Below are 27529 nucleotides of genomic sequence, written 5' to 3' on the forward strand. Positions count from 1 at the left end.
ATAGACCTAAGCTAAAGGCATTGAACTTGCCCCTACTAGAAACAAAAACTAATGAATATATGGTGATTTGTGCCTTCTTTTACTTTTTCTTTTAATCCTTACCAAAACTCTACAGAGTCAACATGGAGAGATTATGAAAGAGCAAATATTCAATTGGGGAGCTCAAAGTACAAGTCTAGAAGCATGCTATAAAATGTTTGGTACTGGGGATACATCAGAAAACAAAACGACAAAAAGCCCAATTTCCTAGACCTCACAACCTAGGATTTGTGCTGAAATACGTACACTTATGGCTTTTAGACTTATGAATCAAGCCGCTCAAATACATATTCATAATAAAGTAGATTGTTAAAAGAACTACATTAGTGACCAGCGGATTTGTGTGTTCCTTTCATCCTCAATTATTGAATGAGGTTTGATATTTCGTGCAAATCCAGGGAACAGACTCTGCTGTTTATTACGCACAGTGTAACTTTTTTTCTGTTGTTTGGTTTAGGGGATGAGAATGATGATCATCAGCCAGAAGCTTGCTTCCTCCTGTCCTTTCCATGCTGCTTAGAGCACTTACTGCATGGAATTCTCACAGCTTGCTTGCTCATTTCTTGTCTCCCGACCTGGACTGGGCCATTGTCCAGGGAAAGGGCCACGTCTCTAATCTTTGCGGGCCAAGCACCTAGCACACTGCTTGCCACCTGGTTCAGGTGGGGTGTAGGTTTCTGGTGTGAGTAAGCGCGTACATACTTTCCTGTTTTCAAAGCAGTTCACATGCACAATATCATCAGGCCCTCACAAAACTCAGATTGTAGGGTAGAATTAGTTCTTCATTTTACAGAATCTCAGTGAAATTGAAGGTTATTAATTCCTTTGTTTGACAGATGAGTAAAGGGGATCGGTGAGAGATCCTGTGATTTCTGAAGAGCACATAGCTAAGACTTGAATTTCAAGATCAGAGTTCTTTCTTAAAAACCAAATGAAATGGGATCCCTGGGTGGCGCAGCGGTTTGGCGCCTGCCTTTGGCCCGGGGCGCGATCTTGGAGACCCGGGATCGAGTCCCACGTCGGGCTCCCGGTGCATGGAGCCTGCTTCTCCCTCTGCCTGTGTCTCTGCTTCTCTCTCTCTCACTGTGTGCCTATCATAAAATAAATAAAATTAAAAAAAAAAAAAAAAACCAAATGAAATACAGGCATGTTGAACTACTTTTTTAAGTAGGTCTTTAGGATCTATGTGGTGTATGGACAGTCATCTTTGAGTTGCTCAAATCATTGGGAGAAATCTTTTTTTTTTTTTTTTTCCAAATGTAAAACATGGGATGGAAAAGGTCTTCAGAAACCACCCATATTGTATCCGGAAGACAATGAAATAGATGATATGCCAATATTTTGCTATAAAATCGTGTCTGCCTTCAAGGGTGCATTGCTAGCCAAAACCATTTTGCTTTGTCACGGGGAAGGGGCTGGAGGCAGCTTTGCCATTTCCACTCCTGAACCCACAGGCATCACCATTCTGCTTCTCTAAGATTTCTATGTGCTTCTTATTCTCTTGAACAGGGAATGAAAGTCCCTACAATGGCAGCAGAGTGAAAGCCATCAGATGGGGTGAAGGGGTCACAGGCAGCATTTGAAGGTTCTAGTCACTGACGCCTGACCAACCGACTCTTTTTTTTTTTTTAAATATATTTTTTTAATTTTTATTTATTTATGATAGGCACACAGTGAGAGAGAGAGGCAGAGACACAGGCAGAGGGAGAAGCAGGCTCCATGCACCGGGAGCCCGATGTGGGATTCGATCCCGGGTCTCCAGGATCGCGCCCTGGGCCAAAGGCAGGCGCCAAACCGCTGCGCCACCCAGGGATCCCTGACCAACCGACTCTTAAACGACCCTTTTAACGACATCATGTCCCACAGGACCACAGGCTGCATGAAGGCAGGGCCTGTCCCCAGCTCCCAGTCGGCCCGGCCCGTGGCCAGGAAGGCAAGCAGCGCTCCCGGCTTCCCGCCTGTCACGCAGGTTAGTCAATCATCAGTGGCCACTCCAGTAACCCCGGGTGCGGATCCACCCGAAAAAGGGCTGCCCACGTATTTTTCACACTGAGGGACACAAATATCTCTCTCTCTCTGTGGTTTAATTTAAAACCATTTTTAAGAAGTTTGTGCTTAAGTTCCGTTAGGTCCCCGGCAACCCCCTCCTGGAGTGATGGAGCCCGGAGTCAGTTACCCTGGACACCGTTGGGGCCCGGCGTTCCAAGGGAACTCGAACACAAGGTAGCAGCCGCTGTCCACCGAACCCCAGCATTTCTGGGCCAGAAGCACGTTCTAAGGGGTAGGCTTCCTGGCTGGACAATTGCTCCTAATCTGGAAAAAAAAAATCCATCCTCCTCCCCCCCACCCCGTGCCTCCCCCCTGCGTCCCCCCACCTCCCCCGTGCCCCATCCCTCCGCTCACCCCCCACGCCTCCCCCCCCGTGCCCCCGCCCCCTCCCCCCGCCCCCTCCCGCGCCCCCCTCCTCCGTGCCCCATCGCCCCGCCCCCTCCCGCGCCCCCCTCCTGTGCCCCCCCGCGCCGCATCCCCCAGCCTCCCATCCCCGACCCGCTCCCGTGTCCCCCCGTGCCCCCCCGCACTCCATCCCCCGCCCCCCCCCGCGCCCCCCCTCTTGCGTCCCCCTCCCCCGCCCCTCCCGGGAGGCGCACGCACTCCCCGCCCATTTCATCTGCGTGCGAAGTTGCAGGGGGCGGCCCGCGGGCTGCCCGGTTCGCGCTCGGCGGCCGCGCGGGCGGCGGAGTGAAGTTGCCGGCGAGCCGCGAGCCGCCCTCCGCGCTCCGCTACCTGCGCCGCCGCCCCCGCCGCCCCCCCCCCCGCGCCTCCCCGCCCCGCCCCGCCCCCGCGGCGCCCCCGCCCCCGCCCCCGCCCCCGCCCCAGTCTCCTCCTCTTTTTCTCACTACCAGCGGCGGCTGATGCTGAAGCGGAGCGTCGCTTCGGCTCCCGCGGCAGACATGGCGACACTGACAGTGGTCCAGCCGCTCACCCTGGACAGAGGTAAGGCGGCGGCGCCCCGCGCCCCGCGCCCCGCACCCCGCGCTCCGAGCCCCGCGCCCCGCGCTCCGCGCCCCGCGCCCCGCACCCCGCACCCCGCGGCGGCCGGGCGCGCTCGGGCAGGGGCGGCGGGGGCGGGCGCGCAGGGCGGGACACTTTGCCCCCTTCCGCGCCCCCCGCGCCCCCGCGCCCCCCGTGCCCCCCGCGCCCTCCGTGCCCCCCGTACCCCCGGGGCGCCGGCTTGTCGGGGCGGCGCAGGCTCCCGGGGGGGGGGGGCCCGGAGACCGCGGCTCGGGGGGAGCCGGCGGCGGCCCGGGGGCGCGGGCGGGAGCAAGTTTGTCCGGGCGGGGGGGGCGCCCGCGGGGGTCCGGGCGGCGGCGGCGGGGAGCGGCTGTCCCGGGAGCCCCCTGCCCGGCGCCCCGGCCTCGCCGTCCCCCAGCCCCGGGGCCGCGGAAGGCGGGCTTGCGGCGCAACTCGTGGCGGAGGCTGGGGCCCCCGGGGCGCTGCGCCGCCCGCCGCCCCCTCCCCGAGGCCGCCGCCCGACGCGGGGAGCGCAGCGCTCGGGGGCTCCGGGGGCTCCGGGGGCGCGGGGCGCGGGGCGCGGGGCGGGAGCGCATCCCGCAGCTGCAGCCCGGCCTCCGGCGCGCTCCGCGGGCCCCGCACTGGCCGGGCCGCCGGACTGCAAGGCGCCCGAGCAGGTTCCGCACGGAGCCCGCAGCCACCTTCCTTGGGGGGTGAGAGTGCAGAATCTAAAAAAAAAAAGGAAAAAAGAAACAAAGAAAAAGAAAGGTAATAGTTGATTGCTGCCGAATGCTGATGTGCAAGCCTGCACATTAAGAGCGGTGGTTACAGAGCTCAGAAACCCACTGTGCAACCCAGGATTCCAGCGCGGGATCGTCACCGACCCTACAGCAGCGTAAATCCATTGCCGCCACGACCCATCCAGATGGCAAGCTATTAGGAATTATGGATTTCCCACGAATTTCTGCTTTAACGTAACGAGCTCTTATATTGCCCCATTGACTGAATCAGCTTGTACATATATATCCCCAGTAAAACGACTACACTGGGAGAAAGAAAAAAAAAAAGAAAAGAAAAAAAAAAAAAAACTCCCAAGAAAATTGCCTTCCCTGAGCAAGCTGATGTATCAGGACTACTAAAAACGTTTTGCACTTTGGGTTTCTGCCTCAGACCTTAGATTTCCTGACTGGGTGGTGCAGAGGAAGCACAGTCGGACCTAGATCTGCCCTTAAACTTTGTTCTTGTTTGCAGCCAGACTGTACCGTCCTTTCCCAGTGTGATTGGGTTCCCGTAATAAGTAGCTCAAGAGGCAGAATGAGACTGGATGCAACTGAATAAATGAACCAGCAGCTAGCTGCAAGGTCTGTGATTGATGGATGATGAGTTATTGGCATCATTGCTGTACATGAAGTCAATGCATATACATTTTTTCCCCTCTACCTTATTAAAATGTGATTAATGAGTTGATGGCATCATTTAAACCAGTGAAAGAAAAGGTTCTGAAAACTGTTCCTACCAAAAAAAAAAAAAAAATCTGTCTAAAAAGGCAGCTCACCAACACTTATCTGGGTCCTATCTGGGTAGAACTGTGATGCTCACCCCGGATGAATGGCTGGATTAGCATCCTTGGGCACCAGCTTTCCTCTGTGCTCCGTGAGAAATTTGGAGTAGATGCTTCTGACACTGGGCAGCTTTAACAGTCTATAATTCAACTAGGTGAAATTAGAAGTCAGTTTCTGATCATCTGCTGGCAGGTTTTCCAGATTAGTCTTTCTCCCTGGTTGTTTTGGTGCCTTTTGATGTGCTCAGAGGTCACCCACTGATTTGACCCCATCAAAGCATTTCTCGCATGCTGTTGCATCTGTCTCCTTATTGAATGGTGCTCCTGGTCGGAAGAGACCATTTCTAAATTCACTTTCCTAGTCTCAGTACCTGCTATACTTCCTGACTCACAGTAGAAGATAAAAAATTAACGTGAACTAAGGACTGCAGTAACTTAAGCAATGTTAAAAGGTAGGGGTTTAGTAGCGAAGCTGAGATACAGTTCATAGACTCATGACGTGTTGGCCCTGGGAAAGATGGCAGGAAGAACACAGGCCAGTGGTTCTTAACCTTTCATTTCCCCCGTGTACTTGACAGATTCCCATCAGTAACCACAGCTCACCGAAGCTGTGATGATTAATAGCCAAGAGGGGCTGGGGCAGGTAGGCAAAGGGGAAGGAAAGATGATGCTGGAAAAAGCCTCCCAAAGGCATCTCAGCAAACTTGAACGCATAAATCCATAATTTGATTTTTTTTCTTCCTAGCGTCTTTCTTTTCAAGTGAAAAACATTGAAGAAGCAAGAAGTCTTTTCAAGGTTACTCTAGTAGTTAGTGGGAGATTTTATGCTAAAATTTAAATCTTCTTGTTTGAGGCCCTTTGGCACCATAAACTGATTTATCTGGAATCTTCAGGGTGAGGGTTTTAAGCAAAGAAATCAAACATGTGGATTGAAATTAAGATTTACTCCTCTCAGAATTCAGAAGATGTTGTGGAAGAGTAAGCAGCTCAGAAGTCTGCACTAGCTTCTTGGATCTTGTTTGGGAAGCAAGTCTTTACCACGATCAGCCTGAACCCTGAAAGGATGAACCAAGGGACTTAAGGTTTTCACCGGGTTTTGTAGATTCCAAACTCTTTTCCATCTGCCAGTAAGACCTCATACTGACCCTGTGTGGGCCTCAGGATGGCTATGGTTGGAGGGGGCTCCTGTTTACTCTGGTCCCCAGTCCTTCGGATTCTTCACTTACTCACTGAGTGCCTGGTATAAGCCAGACCCAACTATGGAAGGGTTAATTGGATAATACAGTGGTGAACTAAACAGACATAATTCCAGTCTCTGTGGCAATTAGAGCCCGTGGCGGGAGAGACATTAAGACACATGCACATTAAGACACACATATACACAAAAAATTCACTCATTCAACAAATATTCATTGAGTGTGCATATATATATATATATATATATACACACACACACACATCTTATGTACTGTATATACTGTTTCTGTGCTGTATCTATAATATTTAATATGTAAACGTAAGAAACAGGGTCACCTGAGTGGCTCAGTGGCTGAGCATCTGCCTCTGGCTCAGGTCATGATCCTCTGGTCCTGGGATCAAGTCCTGCATCAGGCTCTCTGTGGGGAGCCTGCTTCTCCCTCTGCCTATGTCTCTGCTTCTCATGAATAAATGGATAAAATCTCTAAAAAGAATAAAATCTCCTAAGAAAGTTTCTGCTTTTCTGGTCCTTAACAGTGTAGTGGGGGAAACAGATAACAAGTAAGAGATTGATTAATTAATTCAACAAATAAGTATCGAGTGGCAGCCTTATGGAAAGCACTATCTTCAGCTTTGTAGCTAATGAACAAAACAGATAAAGTCTAATGGAGTTTACATGCTAATGAGTGAGACACGGATCACATACTCATGCAATTGTAAGTGCCCGTGAGAAAAAGTAAGCCTGGATCAAGGAGAGTGGCAAGGCCTGCTGTTGTTGATGTGATAGTCAAGAAAGGCCCTCTCTCCTGAATTGATGACATTTGAGAAAAGATCCAAAGGAAATGAGGAAGCAAACTTTGCAGATACCATGACAGGGCGGGGGTGGTGGGGATGCACTCTAGTAGTGCATCCTGGGAACATGGAAGAAGTCAACGTGAAAATGGGAACCTAGGGAAGTGTGGTGGAAAGTGAATGTGTGAAGGTGGTGGCTGGGTACCAGATGATGCAATTTATGGTTAGGATTTTAGATTGGTGGAAAGTACGAAGTACAATGAAGACAATAAAAATGACGTAAGGATGGAGAATAATGGGGAAGGACCTACTTAGATTGTGTTGGTCAAGGAAAGCTCCATGAGGAAAGCAAAATTTAAACTGACTTCTGATGTATTAATAGAGTTTTTAGGAACAGCATTCTGGATAAAGGGAAGAATACACATAAAAGCAACCTGTATGTCTGCACTTTGGCTACCGTCCCGCTAGTACATCTATAACCAAACAAATGATTGAAAAGAAAAATTACCAAGAAGTAGCAACACTCCAAGTATGCATCCTAGGGTAGAAATTTGGTTTTAAGTATATCAAGAAAATCTATAGATCAGCTTTTCGCTTCTTATTGCTAGGCTAAAATATCATATAATTAGATTTTCAAAGCCGTACTGAGCACTGTAATTTACGTGTCACTATGCATAAATCTACATGTTGAACCCAAGTGGTCATAATATGAGATACAATCATTTTTAGTCTAATATTTTATATTAGACACTGATGTAGAAAGTAGTACCTGTGATTTACCCTTGTGGCAAAGAGACTGATAGAGAGATTAGTGTGGACTCTTCTCTGCCAGAATTTAAAATGTTTATAGTAATTCTTCCCTACACCAGAGGTTAGTTTGCCCCGATTATAATCTTTAAAACTAGGAAAGACCTTCAGCCAAACTCAAAAGAACAAAGCAAGATGCAATCCATGATACTTAACACTTTCATAACAAAGGACATAGGAATACATCACTACAATCAAGGCTTCATGGATTTAGGCACTTTCTTAAATACGGTAGCTCCAAATCTCCTTCACTTCATGTCTCAAGGTCAGAAAAGATAATACAACAGAATTCTTCAAAATATCACTTCTCTTTTTTTCTTAAAGCTTCATTTTTTTTAAGATTATTATTTATTTATTTATTTATTTATTTATTCATAGAGACAGAGAGAGAGGGGCAGAGACACAGGCAGAGGGAGAAGCAGGCTCCATGCAGAGAGCCTGACCTGGGACTTGATCCAGGGTCTCCAGGATCACGCCCTAGGCTACAGGCGGTGCTAAACTTGCTGTGCCACCGGGGCTGCCCCAAAATTTCACTTCTCTGTGCTTCCCTCCTCTTTCATCAGAATTGCCTTTAAAAAACAATTTGTTTTGTTTATAAGCAAATAATACAAAACCAGGTGTTGGAGAAATATGGATAAATAAAACAGTTTCTGGGAGCAATTGAAATTGTATCATTTTAAACATTTGAGACTTTATTGATGGCATGATCAATAATTTACAATCTGTATCAGGTGCCTATATAAAATAAAACATTGGTATCAGTCATCTAACTTTTCTGTGAGTTAAAAGCAACTTGGATAAGTCTCAAAAGTATAAATGGAAATCTTGATTTCTAAGAAGAGTTATAATCCAAGATATTGATTAAACAAATCTTACTGTGTTTTCTTTTTTTAAAAAATAAAACTTTTAGTCCTTTAAAAATTCTAACATAGAACCAAGAGCTTTCATTTGTGGATTTCAAGTTTATGGAAAAAAAAGACACATGAGCACAAAATTGAATGCAAATGAAAATCCCATGGGTGCCACACTTTTCATGGAATTTGTGCTACATTAAATTTTTTCTTTCTTCTCTTTTCACTTTTCAAGGCATGCAGAACTTATTACTTTATGTATCTCCGAATTCAAGCCTTGGGCAGCATATAGCTTTTTAATCAACTGTATTCACCAGTTTTTATAAAATCTGTATTTGCCTGAAAATTGCTTTTGCTCAAAGTCCAAAGGGGCTTGCCCCTCCTTTTTATCTTTGCTATTTTTAACGTGAGTAGTGATTGAGGAAGAAGGAAAACAAAAATTAAGTTAGTTCTTCTATTGTTTCACACATGTATGCTCTGATGGTCATGATGGGGGAGGAAAGAGAAGAGGGGTTGACCATGTCTTATGGCTTTTGTCTAAAACGTTCTCACGTCGGCAGCCGGATATGTTTTCGTACTCAAACATTAAGTGCTGGCTTGATTTCTCATGTTTTCTGTGAAATTCACTGCACCTTAAAAAATATATATTTTTATTGAACTTTTTTCCTGACAAATCAATATTTGAGTCTTTTATTCTGCACTATATATTACAGAACATTTTCTAGGAGCCAGAATTATGACATATCCATCGTTTCTTTTTCTTTGATAATGAAAAGTTGCACAGTGAAAGACCCAAATTTTAGAAAACTTTTGATTATCAAAAAAGTATTTTGCCTTCAGTGGGAGTTTTATGTACAGTTTTAAAATGGAAAAGAAATCAAGAAATTAATGATAGAGCTTCCAGAAAAGGAAAAATAAATCTAATGTATACTTTCTAGATTGGTATGCTAGCCATTCAAGCCCTGAGATGTATTTGGTGTGCCCTTGTCATTTATGAAATTAATATTTTTGCTTTTGGAGTGCTTCCTCAGGGATCACAACTAGGGCCTAACCAGGGCTTGTAAGGAAAAGGAAACATTGAGTAGTATCAGATGGGGAGATTTATACTGGGTATTAAGGGTGCTATCATTAGGTGCCAAGCCAATTCCTCTTGGAGAGAATTCGTTTAGTCTGTTAGGCTACAGCCTTCATCAGATCAGAGGGCTGGACTTGTTTGTGTAGAGCTCAGTGCATTGTCTGGCACACAGTTGGCACGCTCTTAATATTTGTTGATTGAATGAATGAAATTGACTTAGCTGGACTACCTATCATGGACACATTTTCAGCACTTAAAAAAAAAGAGCCTTCCAACCTATAATAATATGAGACAGGGGGCTACCTAATTTGATCACTTTGCTGCTGTGTGTATGTGTATGTATAGCAGACTCCTAAAAGTGGCATGTTTTCCAGGGCCAAGAATGGATGTGAAGCGCTGGTGTTGATGTCATGGCCTACTTCCATTGTTCACACCCACCTGCTATTTTAACTTGTTATTTGAACCAAACAAGTTAATCCCAAATACAACTGAAGAGGTTTAAAAAAAAAAAAAAAAGTTGCGGGTAGCTACAGGTACACTTGTGTAGAGGGGTCTAGCAGGATTTCCTATGCGTGCGCATGCACCCCCCCCCACACACAAATAAGCTACACTGCCTCATCCCTTCTGTTTTTTTAAACCACAAATGGATTAAAGATAAAGCTGAGTCCTGATAAGCAAGTTAAAATGGATTTAATATGAAATCACTGTGTTGGCAAGTGGGAACACACTTTAAAAGTCATATTGATTACATCAGTGATTTACTTCTGGGTTAGGTGGTAGACAAGTTTTTTTATGATTGAGTTTTACTAACATGTGCTAGCTGAATTTGAAGATTGGTCTAATAAAAAATAAATATGCTCAAAGACTACTCGAAAAAATTATATTAAGACTTATTTTGAAGTTATATTCAGTTATTTGTCTTGAACAGAAAACTATAGCTTCTTCTTTGAACTGATGGCAATTTCCCCTAGAAAGACTATTTCGAATCCAATTAGTTCTGCTGTTTTTGTTTACTTGGCCAGGTGGTGATAGTTAAGATATTTCAGTATAAAATCTGGTTTTTTTTTTTTGTTTGTTTGTTTTTTTTTTTTTTTTTTTGCTATCAAAGAATTATCTTTAACCTAAAAAAGCAAGAATAAAGGGAATCACAAAATGTCAATATATGTCAAGCTCCCAGTTTAGACTGGGGAGAAAACCATCGAATCCCAGCTGAACCTATTTAATAGTAATAAGAGAACTGGGAAAAATGGTTAAGAGACTCCTGAAAGTGATCTTTTGTGGGGAAATTGGAGAAGAGCAGTAATTGCTGATAGACAAATGTCTTCGATTTCAAAAAGCTGAGAAAAGCGTTTGAGGAAACTGCAGTTCAGTCTACTTGTTTTTGCTTGGTTCCAGAAAAATCTAAGGATATTAAGAGAAGAATGAGATAATGACACTTATAAAAGAAAATGGTGATCCCACAGAGCCTACATGAGATCACTAAAAGTAGATCTCGTCAAATTTCAAGTATGGGCTATGGTCATATTATACTCACGACCTCATAACTTTTATAGAAGCCTTGTGGGAATGTAGAAATAGGTGAAGTGGATGATTGTACTCTTGGATTTCTAGCGGTCGAAACAATACTCCAAGGCAGTTTGGTTCTCTGTCCTATTCAACGTCATTACCGATATTTTGGATGAGAGTCATAGAAGATTTGTAGAGATAACACAGAAGTAGGAGAAATAGCAAATGATTTAGGAAACCATATCAATATTCTAAAATTATACCTGGCTTTGATAGCAGGTTACAACATCAGAGATCAAATTTAGGGGCAATGAATACAGTCATTCATTCATTCAATCATTCATTTACCAGAAAAAGGAGCCAGCTCTGGTTATTTACTGTTCTTGGTCATATCGCTCAATGAGTACTGCCCCACTAGACTCCACGTAACCACCTCGAAAACCTCAGACAGGCCCTGTCATCATGATTCAGTCCTCGGCTGGAGTTGGGGTGGTTTCAGATGGCAAAGATGCATTCCAGAGTCAGCCTGCCTGGTTTTGAATCCCAGCTTTTCCATTTACTAGCTCTGCAACTTTCAAAGTTACTTATTTTTTCTTATCTGTAAAATGGCAAATGACAAAAATAGCTTTGACTTCATAACATGTTGGCTTTATATGAACTAATATGTGTGAAGTACTTAAAACAGGTCATCCTAGTAACCACTCAACAATTATAATTACTTTCTCCTTGGGTCCTGAAGGTTTTGTACTCCCACCCCACCCAAGGGGCAGAGACAGATAATATTTCTTGTCTTCGGGCTACACTAAGAGGTAGGGACTGTTTCTTTTGGTGTTCTCTAGAAGCAAGATGCATTTGGAGATGTGGAGATGCCTGGAGGTCAAACCCAAAAGTTTCCTGTATACATACCTCATTAACCAACCCACTCTCCCCAGATCACTTCTTTCTTGATGGTTGAATAACACTTTTTCCCCCCATAATTCTGTTGGAATACTTAGCACACAAGATTGAGTTTTTTCTTTTACCCTGCTGTCACCCTACCAAAATGAAGTCATTTACATCCATCTTTGTCTAACCATTCCTTATCACAGTGCCTGAAAAATAAGTGCTCAGAAATGTGCTGAAATAAATTACTGATTGGTCTCTACATGTTGAATGTGAAGGGGGTAAGACTAGGTAAGTGAGCAGATGACACAAGATGACAGATACCTATTTGAGAAAAATTGCCTACATTTATTCTGCACAAAATTCAAATGGGTGCCTTCCAGGAATTAAGGAGCATCCTACTACTGCATTACTAGAAATTCACAGGCAAAAGGTGAGTGACAGATTGGAAAAGCTACAGAGTGACTTTAAGATTCAATAAAAGTTTAGGACAGGGATTAGAGTTTGTGGAGATATTCATTGTTTTTGTTTTATCCTATTTGTATGTAAATATCAGAAGTGGTTGACTGGGGAAAATGCAACCAATGGTGACTTTTTTTTTTTTTACTCCTTTTCAGTGTTTCATAATTGTTAAGCATCACATAATGGGGAGAGGCATATAAATGCCAGTCAGGGGTAAGCGCTCTGGATCCAGATGCCTGGGTTCAAATCCTACCTCTTCCTCCCTCTTCCTTGTAAACTTGGCCTGTTGCTACCTTTTCTGTATTTTAGTTTCCACCTGTAAGACTGAAAATAATATCTCTCTACCTCTTGAGATTGCTATAAAAATGAACTGGGAAAACGTATGCAAGTGCTCAGAACACCGCCAGGTCCATAGAAGTGCTCAATACTGATTGATTATTCCCCACCTCTTTTCCCCAGGGCACGCATTTTTTTTTCCCAGTGCAATAAATGAAAGGTATTCAAGCTTCAGATTTAGATAGATGGGGATTCGAATTGCAGTTCCGCCACTTACTATCTGTGGAAGCTTAAAATATTACTGATTCTCTCCACATTTTATTTCTTTCATTCTTAATACAGGAATAATGACACTCACTCTGTAGGGTGATACATTCCTTTGATTCTTCTTTCACTTAGCCATTCAAGGAAAAGCGAATGAGTCTACTTTGTGCCTGGTACCAAGTCAAGTCAAGAGCTAGAGGTAGAGCTTGCAGTTTAGGGAAAATAGGCATTAAGCAGATAACTTGTGATAAGATAGTTTAAGCATTTCTTACAGCTGTAGCTCACACGCTGAGCACTCACTACATCACACTGCATTACATTACACGTACTGCTATTCAGACAGGCGTTGTGCTTAGATCTCTTCTTATTTCATTGTGATTAGTCCTCAAAACAAGACTTGGAGACAGATGCTATTTGTATTTTGAAGATGTGGGAATTGAGGTGTAAAGAGGCTAAATAAAGTGATCGAGGCTCAGGCTAGTTGATTCCTGAGGCCTTTAGCTTAATCACCATGTGACGCTAGGGAGCAAGTACATAGGTCCATAACAGGGTCGGTATCAAGCCTTTAAGGAATTTGAACTTGTAGGGGACAAAAGATGCAGAGGTGGGTGCAGAGTCTTCCAAAGACAGACAGACAGGTAGACAGAAGGCATAGCAGGAATGCATGTTGCCCTGGGCAAAAAAGAAATGACTTTGTCCGATGCTTACAAAAGGAATGTGTGCCAGTGTTGGTCAGGATTGACCTAGTGATGTATTTTAAGAGTCTACCACAATTATTGTAAAACAGCAGGTTTTTAATAAATGATTGGGCTTATTATTAATTTCTTAGTACTGTAGAGAGAATCCCCGTAGATAGAATTACAAGAAAGTACGAGCAATAAACTATTCCTTCCTGTGCTGTGCTGAAGAACCAGAAGATGAGGACTGTGGCATTCAGATTATCTTACAGGATCTGTACTGCACAGCCCAAACTTCCTTCTAGACCCAGGATTTTCATAGGCTCTCATAGGGGGCAATAATAGTGCCCCAAAGCTCCTTTCCTTACTGTCTTTGCCTCTCAATGGGATTAGTGAGAGGGATTTGGGAATGGGACAGAACTCAAATTTCAGGTGCAAAAAGAAGATTGTGACTTCTTTTTCTCTTCCAAAATTTGGGGCTTTAGGGGAACCCGGGTGGCTCAACGGTTGAGCATCTGCCTTTGGCTCAGGGCGTGATCCTGGGGTCCTGGGATCAAGTCCCACATCAGGCTCTCCCGCAGGGAGCCTGCTTCTCCCTCTGCCTCTTTCTGTCTCTCATGAATAAATATTTTTTTTAAAAAATTAGCTTCAAATGTCTTGAAAATTATAAACACACTCTGCTTACCCATTATTATTAAAATGCATGCATTGCAGTTTTAAGATGGATTTTCGTGGCCCCAAGTAACGCCTTGCTTGTCTAGCGTGAAATGTGGAGGAGATATTCCACCTAAGCAAAACCTACAGAGAAGTGAAGTTTAGCCCTTTGGGCCCCCAACTTAACTAAATTTTAACCTAAAGGTACAGGATTCGTTCACTTTCTTTCTCTGATACAGGGTATGTTCTCTAGCAAAGAGGATTCTTCTAAAGGAGTTGTGGAAGATAAAACAAGGCAGAAAAACATCATGTGCATTCCTGAAGGAATGATGAGAGACTTATTTGGATGGCCCAAAGGGACATTCTGTGTCACGTCAGCTTCTCAGACCCATCTGAGTCAGTGGAGGTTGACAGACATATGCCTCTGGATAAATGAAGCATTCTGGATCGTGTAGACACTCATTTCTGATGACACACACCTTCCAAGTATTGCTAGGTTGGCATCCAAGTGATGACTGTGGAATAGCAGAATATTAAGACAGGCACAGGGGCTGTGTCTCTCCCCTTCCTGCTTGTATGTTGAAGCCCTAACCCCCAACATGGTAGTATTTGGACTTTTGGGAGGTAATTAGATTCAAGTGAGGTCATGAGGGTGGAGCTCCACGTTGAGATTAATGCCCTTAGCCATCCCTGCATATAGTAGGCAGAGGCTGCCAAGCCAGGCTGTGAGTTGAAGGAAAAGTCTGTTGGCACCTCGCTCTTGAACTTCCCAGCCTCCAGAACTGTAAGCCATAACTGCCTGTTTCTTAAGCCACCCAGTCTGGGATTTTGTAACAGCAATCTAAAGTGACTGAGACAAAAAAAAAATTAAAAATTAAAAAATTAAAAAAAATTAAAAAAAAATAAAGTGAGACAGTGTGGCAGTCATCACATGAGTGATCCTCTGGCCTAAGTAGTAGAACAAATTAGCCACAGGCAAGATTTGTTGTACCTAGATACACATTAAGGTATGCCTAATTTCCTGCTCACTTTCATTTTCTCCCCTCTCTGGGTTTAAAAATCTCTGCTTTACGTGTACTAACAAGTTTTCAAAGCTTCTTCTCCTGTGTTGTTCTCCATTACTTTCAGAGCTTTTAAAGAAAATACATTTAATTATTCTTTTCTTAAAAGTTTCCCTGCAGTATTTTCCAAGAGGAGATTCTTCTGTTTGTGAATTATATGCTTTCCAAATGTAGAGGAGGTCTAATTAATCAATTGTCTTATATTCAAATAATACTTTACTGATCTATATTATTGATGTAGGCCTTGGCTTAGCTTGCTGTTGTCTTCCTTCTGCTGTTTGTGGCTGTAGCCCTAGGGTTGACACTATACAGCTTTAATTTAGCACAGTTGTCCTTCAAACAATGTACTTCAAATTGCTTCTTCCTATCTTTTGTGCTATTGTTGTACCTGTGCTAGAAACGTGTAATTCATTGCTACTAAACCAGGGGTCACGAGCTATAGGCCCCCCCAGCCAAATTCAGCCTATGTGCTAAGGTGGTGTCTTTTACGTTTTTAAATGGGTTAGAAAACTCAAAAGAGTATTTTGACAGATGAAGATTCTATTAAATTGAAATCTCGGGATCCCTGGGTGGCGCAGCGGTTTGGCGCCTGCCTTTGGCCCAGGGCGCGATCCTGGAGACACGGGATCGAATCCCACGTCGGGCTCCCGGTGCATGGAGCCTGCTTCTCCCTCTGCCTGTGTCTCTGCCTCTCTCTCCCCCTGTGTGACTATCATAAATAAATAAAATAAAATTAAAAAAAAAAAAAGAAAAGTTAAATTGAAATCTCACTGTCCATAAGTAAAGTTTTATTAGAACACAGCCATGATCATTCATTTACATATTGTTGGTGGCTGTTCTCCAGCTACAAAGGCCTTGAGAGTCCAGGAGCTGGAACAGACCATTTGGTCGGGAAAGCTCACACTATTTGCTGTCTGACTCTTTACAGAAAATGCTTGCTGACCTCTGCTTTTAGAGCATTAAAAAAATAGAGAAAACTTTTCTTCTTAAAAATATTTAATTAATTTATTTAAGAGAGAGAGAGTGCACGTGCAGATGCAAGAGAGCACAAGCAGGGGGAGGGACGAAGGGAGAAGGAGAAGCAGGTTCCATGCTGAGCAGGGAGCTCGATGCTGCACTCGATTCCAGGACCTCAGGGTCATGACCCGAGCTGAAGGCAGATGCTTAACCGACTGAGTCACCAGGCGCCTGGAGAACATGTCTTTTTATATTTGCCTTCAATTAAACCATCTGAGGGTCTTTACCCTGAGGTTTCAATTTTTCTTGTGTTCCTGTGTCCCAGATGGTTCTTTCTCCTTGCTCTCTGCCTTCCCCCAGAGTAGACTGCTGTTGCTTGTTACTTGATCCTAGCCTGGTTGGGGGGTGGTGGGGTGGGCAAAGGGGTTTCTCTATTGTCCTGGCCCAGCCCTAGTCTCAGGAAGGATGAAGGCCCTGTGCCTGATCCCCAGGAGGGGCCTTCCTCAGTGATCCTCCTCTCTTTGGTCTACAGACTAAAAATGCGCCTTCATCACTGGAGTGTCTTAGTAGGAGAGTTTCCCACCCCTTCCCTAGTGATAGAGGATTTCTAATAGTATTGGCATAGGATTCTGGAACTAAGAGTGTTTCCTGCCTCCTTCTCCCTCCTCTTTGTGGTAGAGATTTTTTTTTTCTTTTACCTTCTTCCTGTTGTAATTGGGTCTTCACTTGTGGTCCCCCACTTAATCCATTCTTTCCCATGAGCTCCCAGCAAAAGTTTGTAGAAAAAAGCCCAAGAGTATTTGCCTGTGCTCATTCCCCTACTCTGCTTGGAGGAGTTTCTATACCTTTTGCTACTACTGTTTTGTCAGGTTAACTCATTCTGTGTGAGCCATAATTCACACTAACCTAGCTGAGTACGGAATTGTGTTCCCAGTTGGGAAGACAGGCTTTGAAAGCATTTTTGCAGCTTAGTTAATTTTCGGTACTGATTTGCACATCTGAGCAACTATTTGGTTAGGCAGACTGTCTTTATGTTGTTACTCATATTTCAAATTAAAATCCAATTTAGAGACTAATTTGAGTGAATCTCTAATATGGCAGACTGAGCTAACACAGAACCTCTCCCATTACAAACATCAAGATGTGCCCCAGATAAAATCTAACAATTAGAAGAACTATCTATAGCTTAGATCGCAAGTGGGAGAGCATAATCTCCAGGTGCCAGAAATGAAAAGGGAAATGAAGGCTGGAATGACATCTTGGTAGAAGTTGAGGGAGGTAAATGAAAAACACGTCCAGTGGTTCCAGACTTAGAAATCAGCCCCATGGCTGGGGGCAAAGCAGGAACTGGGTGGGGAGGTGTTAGATGTGCACTATACCCATACCTTAAACTTCATTACTTAGCTTGGATTCTAAATAGATGCCACAAGAGTTGGTTCAGGAAATGTGCCCCCAAGAAATTTACAAAAAATGATTCCTAGGCTAGAACAAACTAGAGGACGTATATGAAAGACAGCGCTCTTAAGAAAGCTCTAGCTACACTGGTTTCTCATAGAACAAATCATCGCTCCCAAAGGTGTGCTCACAATAGAACATTAGAAACACATGAGAACGAGCTAGACCTTGGACCGAGTCAGTATTCACAACCAATCAGTGAGTGAGTGAACCCTGCATTTCCCAAAGAGGGAACAGAAATTCCAAGAGAAGGTACGTCTGAAAAACGAAAACATTTTGATGAAGAAAAAATGAGAGTCTATAAAATCAGCATATTTATAATTATTTTTAAGATGTATTTTGAAAGAATGGAAACTATAAGGAGATAACCTGACACTGAGAAAGCAATAGGTATATTTGAAAAACAAATGAGAAAAGAATGTTTTTGTTTTGTTTTTTTTTTTTTTAGTAAAATGACATTAAATTATATTAAAGTTCTGAAAAATCTGAAAACTTCAATTTATGACACCATTTTTGTGTATTCACATACAGGAAAAAAAAATCACATAGCAACATTTTCACTTTATCTGATGTTACAGGCTTATCTTAGAAATTACTGGGGAACCTGAAAGGAAGCTTTTGTGGCTTAAATATTAAATGAGCCATGAACTGGGGGTGAGGCATATGTTTGGTTTTAATTTTTCTGAGATATTAATCTGGTCATGTCATCCCTGGCATTGAACGCTTTAGCAGCTTCCCATTGTCCAAACTTCTTGTTTTATATGTTCTTAATTTCATTAATTGAACATATGCCCAGTATTTACTTGTGTACTTTGCCCTTTTACTCCTTATGTCCCAAATGCCGGGAGCACAGTCTGGTACATTGCAGGTGTCTAATAAATAGTGGTTGAATGAACACATAAATTCAAGGTCTTGGCCATGTTGTTCTCTTTGTGGGAAAGCTCTTCCCCTCGTCTTCTTTCCTTTTCCTGGCAAACTCCTATTTGTCAGCATTCAGGTGTCAGATTCTGCAAGAAGTCTTTTCTTGTCCTCTCAGCCTCCTTTATACTTTAGATCCCCATTATATATTTCCACAGCACCTTAGGATGCCTTTTGGTAACAGGACTCACTCATTCACTCAGCAGGTGGTTTTTGCATTCCTGCTATGTCCCCACCTCTGTTCTAGGCCCTGGGAATGCAGTAGTCCCCGCCTCTGTTCTAGGCCATGGGAATGCAGTAGCAAATACGACAGACCTTCTGAACCCTTGGGTGGTTAGGGTGGAAAGAGCAGGCAAGAAGCAACTGAACTCGTACATACATAGTATTTCACTCAATTTTGAGTAGTGGGAGGAAACAAGCATGGTTGGGGAGGGGAGCGAGAGAGCCAAGGAAGTGGGCATGGCTCATTTACATGGGGAGAGGCAGGGAGGTCCTCACACCTTAGATGGTTGGTTTTTTAAAAAGATTTTCTTTCTTTATTCATGAGAGACACACACAGAGAAAGAGATAGAGAGAGAGAGACACAGGCAGAGCATGGAGCCCCCTGTGGGACTTGATCCCAGGATGCCAGGGTGCTGCCCTGAGCCAGGCGCCACCCCCGAGCCACCCAGGTGCCCCGTACCTTGGATGTTTTTAAAGAGAATCTGTGGGTGAATGAGGCACAGGCCTTGAGGATAAGTAGGGAAGAGTGGACCAGTCAGGGGAAGGAGCAGGGTAAATGCCTTGAGGCGATAACACCCTATATAAGTATTGTAGGATGGCAGTGATCCCAGTGTGGGTGGAGCAGAGTCAACAAGGGGAAAGGGTAGTAGGAGATGAGGTCAGAGAGGGACTTTATTCATTTATTTATTTATTCGCTTATTTATTACTTTATTTATTTATTTATGAAGAAATGATGTTTTAATGACCACCGGGATGGGCTTGGCACGGGGGAACTGGGCAGGCTGCAGCTTCGGCCTTGTGGAAGGTCGAAAGGAAGCCCCGTGATGAAGGTGCAGCCCCGGACCAGCCTCGAGGTGGCACCGGACTGCACAGGCCAGTTCAGGGTATGTGCCAGGGGCTGGGAACTGGGAGTCCGCCAGTGATCCTGGGGGACCCCAGGGCCAGCCCTCCACAAAGCTGAGGGGCCCAGGAACTCCTTTCCTCAAGCCTCCAAGGGGGCTCGTTCCACGTAGAGGACCCAGTCCCAGGGTCTGGGCGTGGCCGTGACGGTGCCCACCTGCTGGGGGGTGGTCACAGCCTGGGGACGGGTCCAGTCCCAATGACTCAAGGGAAGGTCATCCAGCATCCAGCCCCTTTCCGCGCTGCAGGGCCAGCCGGGAGGGCCCGCACAGCCCAGTCCCCACCACTGTGGCTGCTGGGGCTGCTAGGGGCTGCTGGGGGCCGTGCTGGCTGCCTACTGGAAGAGGGCAAGGAAGTTCTTGTGGACATGAGCCGAGTGCTGCAGAGAGGCCACTGAGCCCACGGACTGGCTGAGGCCGAGGCTGGATATTTTGAGGGCTTTGGTTTTTTACTCCTAAGATATTAAAGCTGCAGGAGGGATTTTTGTTTGAACAGGCTCTCTGCTACATTGGCCATGGAGGGTAAAGAGTAGATAGGGAGATTAGTTGGAAAGTGATTAAAATATCCCAGATCAGACATGATTGTGTTTGAGATCTGGGTATTGACAGGGAAAGCAGTGATAGGTGGTCAACTTCTCCGTACATTTGGAACATTTAGCCAGCAGGATTTGATGAAAAATTGACTATAGGGTATAGTCAATACCCTATATTGTTTCTCTCATACAGAGAGAAACAAGCAGGGATGATGATCAGGCCGCTGGCTTGAGAATCTGGAAACAGTGAGCCTTCAGTTTACTGCCAACCGGGAAGAGTACAGAGGGGCAGAGAGAGGAATATAAATTTGGACGTCTTGAGGTATCTGTTGGACACACAAATGAAGAGTTTGAGTTGGCAGCTGTATAAAGTTCTGGAGGTCAAGGGAAGGGTCCAAGAGGAGATATAAATAGGGGAATTGTGAACATATAAGATGGCATGTAAGGCACGTGGAGGATGAAAAGATGAAAGTTGTTGACTCAGCTCTGGGCAATTCCAACATTTAAAGGTTGAGAAGATGCGGAAGCACCAGCTAGTGAGGAAGACAAGAGAGTGGTCATCAGAAGCCAAGTAAATGCCTTTTAAGGAGATGGCAAGGATTATCTATGTGAAATGCAAACAGTGAGGTTAAGATGTCATTTGGAAATTGGACCATGTTGTCCAGCAGTGTGGAGGTCATTGGTGGTTCTGACAACTCATTGAAATAGCAGGTGAAAGCTTCATTGGAATAGGTACAACAAGGGGTGGGAACAGATATTTTAGAGACAGAATGTATGAGTTTTTGGAGAACTTTTGCTTTCAAAGGTAGCAGAGAAATCATAGAGCAGCTGGAGGAAGATATAATATTCAACATACTTAAAACTCCTGTGTCTATAAGAATGGTAAGAACTATACATTGTGATAACAGCTCTGTTCGTCTTGTTGACTTCCTTTTGCCTACTATAATACTTGACCCAAAGCAGAAGCACAGTGAAATATTTCTCAAACAAGTACCATTTCAGTTAAAATTATAACCCCAAATTTGTTATTCAGAAATATTTTCAATTGACATTGCTTTTTCTTTTAAATTGGACAAGAAAAAATGTATTTTGACACTGGTGAAAAAATGAAGCGATCACAGATAATATGATTATTCAACATCTACTCCCCAATTCCCCAACTGACTCAATTATGCAAAGCACCACATACCACCTTTATTTCAGAAAAACCATGCAATGTGACAAATTAATTTGCTAAAAATATTCAGCACAGGTAGCTTTAATTATCTGTAGCAGAGTTTTTCAAATTATGGAGAAAAGAAACTAAATCTATTTTTCTTCAGCAAAGTAGAATTTGGTTTAAGTTTGGAGAGTATCAGGAAACCATGAAGTCTTTAAGGAGTATCATAGTTGTGTGTGAAAGGTTGATTCGTTGCCAAGGGCTGGTACACATTTATTTGGTGAAACACTTACTCGATCGGGGGACGATCAGTTGTCCTACCTGACATCTAGGAAACTACTACACAGATGAATGAAGTTGTGAAAATACGATGAAACACATAGATTGCAGATAGATGGGGGTGTTTAGCTTTGCTTGATGGATAATCAATAGTGTTTGAAAATTTTAAGCCAGGAAGTGAAATGATCTGAGCTGTATATTTATTCACTAATAAGAAAATTGGTTGCAAGATTGAAATATATGCAAGAAGATCAGTGTTCAACAAACATGACTCTGCAAGATTTTATTGGATGCTCCTTGAGAAAAGTTCCAAGGTAAAATGAATGAGGAAACATCAGCTTTCCAAAATACTGGATTAAACAAATTTAGAGATGTCTCTTTAACGTAGCCCATGACACACGTTGTGAATCTCCATGTCCTGTGGACTAGGCACATCATGAAACAATCTGTTCCAGGAACTCTCTTATTCTTTGGAACAGTTTGACAGTTTTGGTCTGTATTTTCCATGTGATCTGGATGACCAGACCTGAACCTGAGGAGGAATTATGGGAACAGAAGGAAAGGAAGAGATTATAATGGGCATGCCTTATTGATTAATAGGTGCTGAAAATAGGCAAAGGGAAAAAGCTTAAAGGAAAAAAGCATGTTGGTCCACAAAGCTGAGGAGTTTAGCTTAGCACATAGTGAGCTTCGAGATGCTGTGGGGACAACCACGTGTAAGTTAGGGTCTTGGCCTGGGAAAGTGTTTAAGACTGCAAAAAAGTTTCAGAAACACAGATACCATGTAGAGCCTAGTACCAGAGAATAATGGGAATGATTAGAGCATGAATTAGCGATATTGAAGAAATAGTAGCTACTGATTTTTAGGGGAGGAAAAATACAGGATAGAGAAAAAGACTACTTTTAGAAAGGATACGGCAACAAGTACTTGAAAGTAAGTACTTTTTTTTTTTTTTTCAGTGTGACTATCATCATTTCCAGTATTCAGACTGAGATATAAAAAGAAAACCAGGGTAAAAAATGTTTTTCTGCTCAGCATATTAATTCACCATGGCAGAAAAGTGTGATGCCTCCTTCAGAAATCCTGCCATACTCAGGATACTTGGGCAATCAGTGTTTTGTGACAAGTCAGGAATTCCTCACTCTTTTAGCTTTGTCATCCTTCCTGTGAGTATTCGCGGTGAGGCATTGTATCCACATCAGGGTTATGGTATTAGGTTCCCATCTCCTCTCCTTAACATGCTCAGAGGTCTACCTTCTGGGCTTTCCTGAGAACCACCAGTTCTCAAAGAAGTATTTATTCTTAGATCTGTGCTTGTCAGCACTTGCAGGTACATCATGGAATGTGTAGGAATTTAATGAATGGCTTAAAAGCTGACAAGGTGCCATCACCAGAAACAAAACATTTTTTAAAAAATCCAAAAACTGGGATTAAATAAAATACCACACACTATGTCCTTTGTTGTATTAATATCCTTTACATAATTAGGTCTACCTGCATTTATGTTTAGAGGCAAATGGATGTAGCAAAACCTGTGAATGCATTTTCAAGGTCAGAATATGGAGTTTGGAAGAAAAATATGGAGCAGACGGTAAGCTCATAGGAAAATTAAGTCAGCCAGCTCTCCCCAGATGGTCACCTTTATACTGTTTTTGTAGCTCATGAATTAGGCACCTGTGTTTTCTTCAACTCCCTCCCTGCCATGTGAATTTTTGCATTTGACATTTTAATTGCAAATAAAAACAGCAAATCCTGATTTTTTTCCTATCAAAAAACCCCTGTGTTTTTTTCCTTTTATTTTTTTTTCTTGGAATTAAATACACTTCATATTTGGGGATTCCTAAATTGCTTATTTGAATTTTACAGTTCAAATTGTATGATACGTTATGATTATAGAAATGCAAATATAGTGGTTTGACACACATAAAGGATTTCTTCTTGCACTTTTCAGGAGACTGGCTTGAGAAACTTTTAAGATCTGTTCAACTTCAAAATATATATTACTTTTTTTCTGTAGTATGCATTTTCAAAGTAAATCTATGATTCATGATAAGAATAGCCACATGGATTTCATACCTAATTCAATTTAAAATGTTCCTTGAATGTGATAGTCACATGTTAAGTACATCACCCACCCCCATACACGAGAAGTACGCCTGCCTTTAAGTAAATAACGATATTCAAGTAAGTAATGTACTTTTCTCATTCTCTGCTTTTTTTTTTTTTAAGATTTTACTTGTTTATTCATGAGAGACACAGAGAGAGAGGCAGAGACACAGGCAGAGAGAGAAGCAGGCTCCATGCAGGGACCCTGATGTGGGACTCGATTCTGGGACTCCAGGATCACGCCCTGCCTTGGCCGAAGGCAGGTGCTAAACCACTGAGCCACCCAGGGATCCCCTCTGCTTTCAAACTTCTATGGCATTTGAACTGGCATTCTAGGTTTGAAAATCAGGTAAAGATAGTAAGGCTACCACTATTAGTGCTGAATAAACCAACAAAATAATTTCCTTTCTTTTGCATTGCTTCTATGCATTAACTGTTAATGTTGAGATGCATGTAAAAGAAAAATGCTTCCTAAGAGATATATATTTTTTCTCTCTCTGTTAGAGATACCCTTGAGAGGTATAGCAGAAAAATAAATGTGTTTAAAGCATTAATAAAATAAGTTGAAGTATTTGTACCTAAGTTAAGGTGCTCAGTGTATGTACAATTAAAGATAAAGTACTACTGCTCAGTAAATCATGCCAGGAGTGGTTCATATTAATACCACTTGTTAAACAATGCCTTTCAAACTACACTTGTTTATGTATGAGTAATTTGTCTTGCAGTGAAAGAAAAAAAATGAGAATTCATGGTCAGATTTAAAGATTAGGATCTTACCTCATTCAAAAGATAAAACAAAGCTAAGCTTATTTTATATAATAAGCTCTCAAATGAAACAAAACCAAATTGTTTACTGTGTATTCAAGACCTTGTTGAGTAAGTCATTTCAAGTTTATTGCATTTGCCTGTTTATTTTGAGTTAATTAGATCCTCGTGACTCATGAACTAGAAAAGGTCTGAGTATAATTTTAAGGACATCTAGTGGTCTATGGGATTAAATTTTTTCATCTGACAAAATATTAAATTATTATTTAATCTAATATGAGCTTGTAGCATCTGTTTTTAACCAATTAAATGTTTGACTTGTGAATTTAAAACTTAACTCCTCATGCTTAGAGTCTACAACCCAACCTCCAACTTCGTCCTGAACTTCCTTAAAATTATACTAAAAAGTGTTTCCAAGGCGCCTAGGTGGCAAGTGGTTGAGCATCTGCCTTTGGCTCAGGTCATGATTCTGGGGTCCTGGGTTTGAGTTCTGTATCGGGCTCCCTGCAGGGAGCCTGCTTCTCCCTCTGCCTCTTTCTCTCTGCCCTTCTGTCTCTCATGACTAAATAAACAAAATCTCTTAAAAAAAAGTTTCTGATACATTTTCATGTATACAGAGATTGAAAAATAATTATACAGTCTTTTGGACAGAGTATGTTAAATAGCACTGAGCAATTCAACCCTAGCCCCCAAATATTTCCTCCACCTTCTAGACAGGTATTTTCTTTTGGCTCATTTATTTATTCTGTAAATATTTAATGAGTACTTGTCATGTTAGAGGCCTTAGCTAGGCGTGGACATCAAAGGAAAACAAAATGCAATCATGGTTCTTGTTCTTATGATGCTTACAATCTACAGGAGAGAAGGAGTAGCCAAATAATCATGGAGATAAATGTAAAATTACAATAATGATAAATACTAGGAAGCAAGGATAGGTGATACTATGAAAGAATGATGGCACGTGTGGATATTTAATAGTAGGCACTTAATCTTTGTTGGCTGGATTAATGAAAGAATAACTGAATGAAAGGGATAACATGGAGACTTGTCTTAGAGAAAGCTTCCTGAGGAAGGTATGTGTGACCGGGGATCTGAAGCATGAATTGGCATTCACTTGATAAAGAGTATAGGAAAAAGGATCTAAAACAAAAACAAAAACAAGCCTTGGTGGCAAGATAGAACATGACAGATAAAGAAGAGTGAGCCTGTACTGAAAGTTCAAAATAGAACATGGTGCTATTAGAAGCTAGAGTGGTTGGTCTTTATTTACAGAAAGCATAATTGTCTATATAGAAAATCCTACAGAATCTACCAAAAAAGCTACTAAAACTAACTTTCTTAAGGTGAGAAAATATAAAGTTAACATTAAAATATCAATTGTATTTCTTTTTTTTTTTTTAATTTTTTATTTATTTTATGATAGTCACAGAGAGAGAGAGAGAGGCAGAGACACAGGCGGAGGGAGAAGCAGTCTCCATGCACCGGGAGCCTGATGTGGGATTCGATCCCGGGTCTCCAGGATCGCGCCCTGGGCCAAAGGCAGGCGCCAAACCGCTGCGCCACCCAGGGATCCCTCAATTGTATTTCTAATGAGGAATTAGAAACTAAAATTTAAAAAATAATATTTGTAGGATCAAACATAGTATCATAATCATGAAGTATTTAGGATCAAATGTAACAAAATATGTGCAAGAATTATATACAAAAAAACTATAAATTGCTGCTGAAAGAAATTAAAGATTTAAGTAAATGGAATGACATACTATGTTTATGGTATTGGAAGACCCAAATTGTAGAGATGTTAGTTTTTACCAATATGTTGCATAGATTTGACGCAATTTGAGTTAAAACGTCAGTAGTCTATTTTTCTTTTAAATAAAAACTGACAAGGTAATTCTAAAACTTATATGAAAATGCAGAGGATGCAGAGTAGCAAAATTGAAAAGCAAGAACAAAGTTGGAGGATTTATACTACTACATTCCAAAACTTACTATTAAGATATAGAAATCAATAAAATGTGATATTAGTGTAAGTATTGGATATTCAGATCAGTGAAATGGAATAGAGCTCAGAAATAGGCTCCCAGCTACATAGTCAATTGATATTCAGTACTTCTGCTGGGAAGCTCGGTGAAGAAAGGCTAGTCCTTTCAATAAATGGTACTACAAAATTGGATACTCATATGCTATAATCAAAAATTAAAATGGGCTGTAAATATAAACGTAAGATCTGAAACTACATTATTTTAAAAGAATGTGTAGAAGTGGCCCCTGGGTGGCTCAGTCAGTTAAATGTCTGACTCTTGATTTCTGCTCAGGTTAGCATCTCAGGGTCCTGAGATGGAGCCCCAAGCTGGGCTCCTCACTCATTGGGGAGTCTGCCTGAGATTCTCTCTCTCCCCCTCTCCTCAGCTCAAATCAGTCAATGAATCAATCATTAAAAAAAATAATTAAAAAAAAGAAAGTATAGAAGAAAGTCTTTAAGACTTTATATTAATCCAAGATTGCTTATATGAACGGTAAAAAGCATAAGGTATTATAGAAAATAGTGCCAAATTTAAAATTATTGGCTTTCAAAAGAAATCAATGTACTTTAAGAAAATTTTTAAAAAGCCAAGGAAAAAGAAAATATTTGCAAAACATATCTGATAAAGGATTTTTATCTGGATTTTTATCTACAAAGCTCTTAAAACTCAACACTAAAAGAAAAGAAAATAAATGACCCAATTAAAAAGAAAATAAAATATTTGAATAAGTCCACCAAAGAAGATACATAAGTAACAAGTAAGCATATTAAAAGACGTTCAATACCACTAGTATTTAGGGAACACCAAATCAAAGCTACACTAAGACTCTTCTTAGGGTGTTTTTTTTTTTCTTAAAGGCCTCATTTCTGCGTATGACCTCTAAAAAAAGTAAACTTTACTCTGTATGATTATTGTCTCAATTACAGAGCACTATAGAAATGGCTCTTTCCTCAGAAAAGGTCTCTTATCTAGGCTCAAGCTGTCAGTCTACTTTCCCCAGTAATTAGCTTTCATTTGATAATAAACTCTCATCTTCCCCAAATTATCGCTGTCCAAAACCTCAGACAAATCATATTGTGTCCTTTGACCTCA

At 42.2% G+C, this 27529-nt stretch overlaps 1 protein-coding gene across 4 annotated transcripts in view; it reads left to right on the top strand.

Moving 5' to 3' along the window:
* Positions 1-1905: 1905 nt before the first annotated feature.
* LIN7A (lin-7 homolog A, crumbs cell polarity complex component) overlaps positions 1906-27529 on the top strand; it is a 127930-nt gene continuing 102306 nt past the window's right edge. The window contains exons 1-3 of one of the 4 annotated variants that reach the window (XM_041738841.1): positions 1906-2008; positions 2169-2320; positions 2943-3033. In XM_041738841.1, the coding sequence (XP_041594775.1) occupies positions 2952-3033 (82 nt within the window). In that variant the 5' untranslated portion in view covers positions 1906-2008; positions 2169-2320; positions 2943-2951. Of the gene's footprint in view, positions 2321-2906; positions 3034-4302; positions 4413-27529 lie in introns of those variants that run through there. The other 3 variants (XM_041738843.1, XM_041738844.1, XM_041738842.1) reach the window with 3 other exon arrangements.

Source organism: Vulpes lagopus, chromosome 23 (assembly GCF_018345385.1).
Source record: "Vulpes lagopus strain Blue_001 chromosome 23, ASM1834538v1, whole genome shotgun sequence".
Classification (NCBI taxonomy): domain Eukaryota; kingdom Metazoa; phylum Chordata; class Mammalia; order Carnivora; family Canidae; genus Vulpes; species Vulpes lagopus.